Source organism: Diadema setosum, chromosome 4, assembly GCF_964275005.1.
Source record: "Diadema setosum chromosome 4, eeDiaSeto1, whole genome shotgun sequence".
Taxonomy (NCBI): Eukaryota; Metazoa; Echinodermata; class Echinoidea; order Diadematoida; family Diadematidae; genus Diadema; species Diadema setosum.
In genome coordinates, this window is record NC_092688.1 from 41,380,100 (window position 1) to 41,388,358 (window position 8,259).

Genomic DNA, 8,259 nt, shown 5'->3' on the forward strand with positions numbered 1-8,259 from the left:
CTTCTGTTTATTGTGACTGCACGATAAGTTTATCATTTTCGTTCATTTGTATTCTGCACCCTACTATGTAGGACCAGTCGTCTCAAAAAGGCAAAAGTCATTATGTCTCATCATTAGTGACCAAGTCGTAATTTCTTTACTTTTTTATATCGTTCTCTTTTGATCATGAGAAAAGAAAAACTACTGCTGCTGCTACTACTACTACAACTACTACTTCTACTACCATTTTGACTTCTACATGTACTACTGCTACTACTACTTCTTCTACTATTACTATACTACTACTACGAATACTACTACTATGACTACTACAACACCAACTTCTATTCTACTGTTCAATTACTTCTACTTCTATTCCTACTTCTACTGAAATGACAATTACTCCGACAAATTCTAATATGTCTTTGTCATTACCACTTCATTACCACGTCATCACTCCTCCTTCTGTACCGCTATCTCTTAATTATCACGTTTTTCTACTTCTTTAATAAAATACTTCAAGTGTACAACTCTGTTATATCTTGCCCTTGCTTTAATAAAGGGAGAGGCCATTCTGTCTTATCCTATTCACCAGAATGGTTCTCATGCTGTGTTTCATTCTGATTGAAGCAAGTTGAACTAATCATTCCTGTGCTTTTGTGATGAATGGTGTTTTTTTTTAATATGATTTCAGAGGCCTTTAAATTGTTTCATATTGAAGAACAGCATATTTAGCAATTCTATCTGCCGAGGCCTTCAAACTGTGCCTGAGCTAATATTTCATTCGGCTCGCGTATATAAGCCAGTAAAGTATACATAGTATTATACAAGTACTTCATTCGACACCCTGTAGAAATCGCATAGCACCAGACTACTTTGTGGAGAACACTCATTGTTGTGCTTTGCTAAAGCTGGGTGTAGGAGCTCTTAGCCAACAATAGAGGCAAATTCTTGCTATGATACTAACTTCTCGGTAGCAAGTGGGGATTTTCCGCCCATCTAACTCACTGTAAACCGATTGAACCACACACGAAATCCGCTGCCTGTAGTGCATTCAAAGGGCCGACTCGGCCGAAAGCTGACTATACGCACTGCATTGGCCTCCAGTCAGTCATTAAATTCACTATACAGTGTGTATAAGAAGAAGAAGAAGTAGTCGAAGAAGAAGAAGAAGAAGAAGAAGAAGAAGAAGACGTAATTCAACTCTGGAGGGCCACCATTTCATCCATTTGCAAGCTATGGTGAGCGCAATGATGATTGTGAGAAAAGAAGAACTCTTCCTCTTTCCATTGATACCTAATTATGTTGACAAATGTTACGCATGACTGGGCACATGAACTTTAAAGACAACTATGACAAATTGCATTTTTTTTCAAGTTTGCGTGTGATCGTGAAGAAACAATGAATGTCTCACTGAATGGATGATATATGTTAATGAAAGAGTCAAATTAAGAGGGCAGCCTGCACGACTGCAGGTTGCAGGGTTTCTCCTAACCTTTTATGGTCCATAACCTTCAACATGGTCACGTTGTCGATGACTTGGTCATTCCCACAAACTCTAACCCTTTATCCATTTCTCTCTTGATATTCAAGACAGGGCTTGTCGCTGAGAGCTTGTGCGTGTTGAACATGAACAGAGAAAAATGGGCTGAGTAGATTGGCCTTTTGTTGGAATGACCAACAAAGTTATCGGACAGGTGGCTATGTTAAAAGTTTATGAAACATGAAGTGTCAGAAGAAACTCTAAACACATACCCCAAACACAAACCCGAGTTATTACAGGATATTTCTTTGGTCACTTTCATTGGCAGATCTCATCAATCCCGTGACACATTTATTGTTTCTTCCTGATGACACTCAAACTGTTTTCCCTCTCATCTATTCTGACCCACAGTCATCGTCACCATCACACACTGTCACATTTTCATCATGATTGTCATCATCATAATCATAATCATCATCATTATTATTATCATTATCATCACCACCACCATCACCATTATTATTATTATTATTATTATTATTATTATTATTACTACTACTATCATTATCATCATCATCATCATCATCATCACCACCACCACCACTTGACCATCATCATCATCATCATTCTATTTCGTGGATGGACAATTATTGATATCATGATTAACTGTTAGACAGCTACTGACAGCTACTGACGTCACTGGCCTCTATGCAGGCGACTTACAAATGACAATGACTGCAGCCTTATGCCATCGCGATTTTCGTCGTGTATAATTTATTACCACCTGATCCGATATTAGTGTTTCTCTTTACAATTGAAATTCAAAAAACTGAAGATAAAGATATCTTATTATTATATATCTCTTTTTGGGTATAAAATTCCTCAAAATAAAAAAACAAAAACAAACAAACCAATATGACACTGAGTTGAATATTGGGAGCGCTGGCCATCACTTTGAACTTACCCGATACGGTACATGCAGAACAGACTGGGAATATACATTTCGACTTGAATGGTATAGTAGACAGTACAACTCCTATAATATTTATTCTAATTCTTTTATAATTCTTTCGTACAAGGATACAAAGTATGAAATAAATACTTGCCGGCAGTGCTATATGACGTCCGAGCGATATACATGTACATTGAAATTACGAGGTTTCCTATTGTAGAACGGAGCGTAATTGGAGCGTAATTGGCAGGGCACAACACGTACACTGTATTTTCGCAATAAAGTGCCGAGAATACCAAATATACATATAACACACGTTAGTTTTTTTCAGTTTTAGTTTTTCTCTTTAAAGATAGATTTGAACTGGAAAGCAAGTAGGCCTACATTATACAAAATCAACTTTGATGAGTTGCGACAATTTCAAATCTGTCACTTCTGTGGTAAATAGTGGTCCATTTGTCATTTCACACTACTTCGTTGGTTATGTTATTGCAATCAAGGTCGTTACTCTTCCCGAGTAAGGATATTTGATAAGAGGAAAACACAAGACAAAACAAAACACAAATACTTCCAAGAAAAAAAGTTTTCTTTTGCAAATGACAATACGTTTCAAAGTGCTCTTTTTTAAACGACAAAATAAACAATGAGGAAGAAATCAAGGGAAAAATGTGAAAACAGTACAGAGAAGAAAAAAAAAGAAATTGAAATAAAAAACAAAAACAAACCAGAAGTAAAGAATAATTATTCTTCTCTTTCCTCACAAGATAGGAGAATTGTAAGGTATTAGAGAGCCATTGCATGCATGCTACTTATCTCCCTCTTCCAGTATTGATTAATCCAGTCAAGTGGAAAATTCCTTTACCTTATTCTTCTTCTACAAACAATACACGGACAAATAACCCACGTTCTACAAGTACAGAGGGGCTAACAGAGGATCCCCTAAACAGAAATTATATTTTGACAAGTATACTGTTCTCGCACACCGCTTCATGTCGGAACGATATTATACACAATCGGACGAGTGGAAATGACAATACATTGTACAAGGAATAGACAGAGGACAAGGAGTGACAGAATGTGAAATTTTAGAATGGTGGAATTAAATGAGGAGGAAAAAGATTGAGGAATGGACAGATGAAATGGAGTAAGGAGTAGAACGAAGGGTGAAGAAGAAAGTAATGGAGACTGTGAATAAATGAAGAGTTTGTTCGCAAAAAGCGATAAGTCCATATTTGCCAAATGGAGATATTTGCGATTAAAGGTCAAGAAAAATAAAGAGAATAATAAGAAAATTTTTGCTTCTTTTGACCATAACTTCAAAAATTTACCTTTATATGTAGTGACCAATATATCATTTAAAAGGTATTATTTTGTACTTTATGACAGAGACCGTACTTCAAAATCTTCTAATATGGACTTATCGGCTTTTGCGAACAAACTCTTCAAATATTACCAAGAAAAGAGAGCTAGGATGAAAGATGGGAAGGAAACAGAGAAGGACAAGGAAGGAAAGAATAATGAAGGTTATGGGAAACATACATGAGTATACAAAGTTGTATATGCCTGTATCAAAAGTACACCCACGTTCATTTTTACTTGCTCCGCTTGAGAGCACTGTAAGGGGGATATCCCAATAGCTTCATGACGTCCATACACAAGCTCTCGACCTGCTCGATCTCAACCTCGCTGAGCTCACTCATCCACCGGCTCGCCGTAGCCGTCGCGTTCTTCGCGATGCCGAACGTACCCTGGTCGGTCATCTGAGCATTCGTGTTCTGCTTCACCCACTCGCGCACGCTATCCGGGAGCGTCCACCCGACGAACTGATACAACTCTTCCGTCTTTCCGACGGGATCGTCGGCGAAGTCCTCGTAGCGAAGGAGAAGATATCGCCCATGAAGCCATTCGGGGAGCTGCGACGGGGCCTTAAAGTTTTCCCGGAGCCAGCTGCACATGAAAGGTACCGATTCCATGTGACGCGTCTCTTTGTCGAGCAGCTGCAGCGATTTCAGTCGGCCGGAGGCGGAGAAGTTCTTGTGAGCGAGGTTTTCGTGCCCCCATTGGTACAAGTAGTTCAGCCTCGACGCCACGGATCCTCGTGGATCTCTTACAAGGTGAATGACCTTCACGTTCACCTTATCGCTCACTACGAGGGGTTTGATCATGCCGAGATCTCCGCGGATGATCTTCGTCGCTAAACTCCGATTGTGCTTTTGGCACAGGTCACGGAGCCACAACGCGTCGGGAATCTGGCGATCGGCCTCCAAAGGCAATGCCTCGCAGATGGCTCGGTTGCGAGTCCGTCCCCCTTGGCTATTCGTGATATTCACAAAGTCGACAACCTTATCAGCAAAGTCACATTTTGCTATATCCCCAAGAATTTTCATCGAGTAATAATACGTCTCCCGGGTGAATGGGCCCGGTATTCGCCAAAGTTTGACCATGTCCTCAACGACCAGAAGCGGCTCGAAAAGGTAGAAGACTTCCGGGTTTTGGTTGAAGAGCTCGCCAATGACGCTGGACCCAAATCTCCACTGAGCCATGATGATGACGAAGACCGGAGCATCGTCGTAGCTGGTCTCCAATATCTTCGTATTCTGGATTGAAGCGGTGACTCTTTTAGAGCCTGCATTACCCTCGTTAGCAGGTGGCTCCTGATCGACCCCTCCTTCATCTCCTGCTAGTTTGTCTTCTGCGACCTTGTCATGAGTTTGCTTATAAATCTCATTCATTTCTGCTTTCAGTGCGTCATTCTTCTTTGAGTTTTCTACAACCTCGAGCTCGTTGTCCTCCGCGGGTCCACTCTTGATGACAACCTCGTCCTTCCTGAAGCTCAGCATAGCTCCGTCATCACCATCATCGGAATCGGAGGTGGCAAAATCCTCCGAATCCTTGTTGCCCTCAGAGATCTTCGTTTCTGCGCCAGCTGGGGAGTCTTGTGGCAGGTCCTTCCTCTCTACGACGTTTCCCTGAACGAGCCCGACATCTGCGTGGAGGCCGCCGTCGTAAGCGACTTCCCTCCCATGTCCCCCTTCGGGACCGCCCTGATCCATTAACCGTCCTACTTGCCTTTCTCGTCCGTGATCATCAACGTCCTCAACAACAATGTTCCCCTGGACGGCCTTGATAACGCTGGCTTGGTCGTTTCTTCGCGATGACGATCCGAAGCCAACGTCGCATTCACTATACGGAGTCGTCTGACCGCTGCATTCGTATCTTTTCACCAGATATCGCACGGTGTAAAAGACCATGATTGGCAAGAGCAGGAGGAAGACTGGCCGGAACCTGCCGGGTACGCACTGTCTTCGAAACTTCAGCGACATCGTTCTAGCGCAGTCTGCAGCTCCCGAGTATCTCTGTGCGTGTTGTTCCAGTACCCATGAATTGCAACTGCAATGCGGACTGACGCTCGATCTTACATGTACATTGCTGCACGAACGATTGTAGCAGACCTACAACACTTTCGCATGACTGACATGTCATACATTGATGAATGAAGCACCAGCAGCACCTTTTGCTCCCACTCGTAGAGTTTTGACTCTCGCTGAGACAGTTTCCATTCTAATATAGCTCCTTTGCCTGGAAGTTTACTTGAAGACTGAAAAAGAAACGATTCAGACGAGCTTTCTCTCGCTCACTGCCGCTATTCATAATGTCACGGCGAGGTTTACCATTCAGAAGACGCTCCCGTGTTGACATGACTGCTATACAGCAGCATCAAGCGAAATCATTCCTATTGTGTCCGATTGCGTAACAGATTCCATCGGCTTTTGTAAAGCTTTCACCCCACGTTTCGGACCACGTCGCGATACGACGTAGTCTTGATATTCAGTCCCAGTATGTAGGCCTACTTACTACTCCCCTAGTTGTCGCGTATTGGCCACTGCGGTGCACCATATCGTTAAAAAAAAAGTTTGACTTCTTTCTTACTTTCATCCTTTTTTTTCTTTTGACACAACCTGATTTGGAAGGTCAGTTGCCTCTTAAGTATTTTGCATTGACAACGAAATGTGTCGTCATCTAGATATTGCTGATGAACCTACTCAGTGTATTCTACACAAGCAACGTGGCAAAGAAGCCATTAAAGCAAAATTCCATTCCGTGTTAAAATGGGGGGGGGGGGTAGAAGCAGAGTGAAATCCTATGAACAAAATGGTCGAATCTTATGCAAAGTGAGACTTCAGATGACAACTTTCTGACGCATTGAAAACATGTATTTAGTCTAAATCATGCTCCATTTGGGTTGAAACAAAATACATACGTATCGAACAGACGAACATAGTACAGTACTCGATCTCAACAAATCTAGCAGGACATAAACATAAAGTAACAGACATCAAATTTACAATGTCGAATAGCGCGATATAGTTTGCAACCTACATGCAAAGTAGCTAGTGTGATGATGTCATCCATACACATCATATAATGATGACAAACATCAATACAAATCAAGTTTACGGTATAGACACTTTGTCTTCGAAGAATTCAATCCTAGAAGTAAAGTTGCTGGTTTATATTGTAGCGCAATAAAAGTAGAGTGACGCTGAGGGAAAGGGTTTGATATCAAATTTCGTGTAAAAAATACAAGTGACAAGTGTGCATGTGTACACAGGTCCATAACCAGAGACATATGAGGCCATGATATAACACCTATTTGCATCCATTTCTATCTGGTTGCTCTTGTATCATCACTATATCGCAAAAAAAGAAAAAGAAAAAAGAAAAACGCCGAACCTTAAAAATGTCATTCATAATCTCGTCACAATCAAAGCCCTGTTTCATAAAGCTGTTCGTAAAGTTACTAACAGCTTACGAGCAACTGGTGATCAGTTCTGATGTAATATACTAATCAGAATCTTAATAATTCAGCACAAGAACTGATCACCAGTCGCTCGTAAGTTGTTCGTAACTTTACGAACAACTTTATGAAACACCTCCGGGGCCTATATCCTCTCAAATTAAACTCATGTCACTTTATTTTTAATGATTATACGATTTTCTGCCATTCAGCAAGTCTATTGACATGCAGAATGACAGTCGTAAAGTCAGAATTATGTGCAATGCAAAACCGACCTTTTGCTCTTCACACACCAGCTACAGGATCCAATATCTCAATGCGCAAAATATGGACCACTCATGATGGATATATCTCTTCTTTTTTTGTGCTTCTGTATTTTTTTTTTTCATCTGAGGCGAACTTCCGATCCCTTGACGTCTTAGAAGAGCCAACAGCACTAAGGATGTTTCCATACTTCTCAGTACGAAAAGGTGAAGAATGGGGTTACAATATATACAGCTCCATGGGTTAGGGTGAGAAGACTCCTCCGTATGAACGAGACCAATCGTAAAGAGAGGCGGTGGACGAAAGTCAAACCATTCACTCTAGTGATCTTCCGTTACCTGTCTCACATGCATAAGCTTGCTCTACGCAGCAATTTATAGGAACTCGCCAATCATGTTCAAACAAAGGATGAAATTGCATAGTCCAGGGGGACATTTTATGAAGCGTTTCGGTCTGATATTTTTTTCCCCAACTGTTACAAGCTACTGAAATCCTTGCATCTGATTGGCTGAGAGCAAATTTGTCCGACAATTTTGTCAGACGAAATGCTTCATGAAATGCCCCCGAGGTGACCATAATGGTCCGACAATAAACACTTGGGAAAGCGTCCATTTCATTACTTTGAATTGCATGTTGCCACAATTTGATTTATGCATGATTCACGTATTGTTCCGTGTACTTTCTAATATGAAATGGATGATAAATAAGCAAACAAACAATAAACCAATAACAATCTATTCCTATTAGTATTGCCAAATAATACATGTACAGTGTACCGCTTTT

At 41.0% G+C, this 8,259-nt stretch overlaps 1 protein-coding gene across 1 annotated transcript; it reads right to left on the reverse strand.

The window, feature by feature from the left end:
- Window positions 1–3,864: 3,864 nt before the first annotated feature.
- On the reverse strand, window positions 3,865–6,089 carry LOC140227260 (carbohydrate sulfotransferase 1-like). The gene has a single exon (XM_072307682.1). The coding sequence runs from the start codon at window positions 5,735–5,737 to the stop codon at window positions 4,007–4,009; it is 1,731 nt and encodes a 576-aa protein (XP_072163783.1). The 5' UTR covers window positions 5,738–6,089; the 3' UTR covers window positions 3,865–4,006.
- Window positions 6,090–8,259: the final 2,170 nt, after the last annotated feature.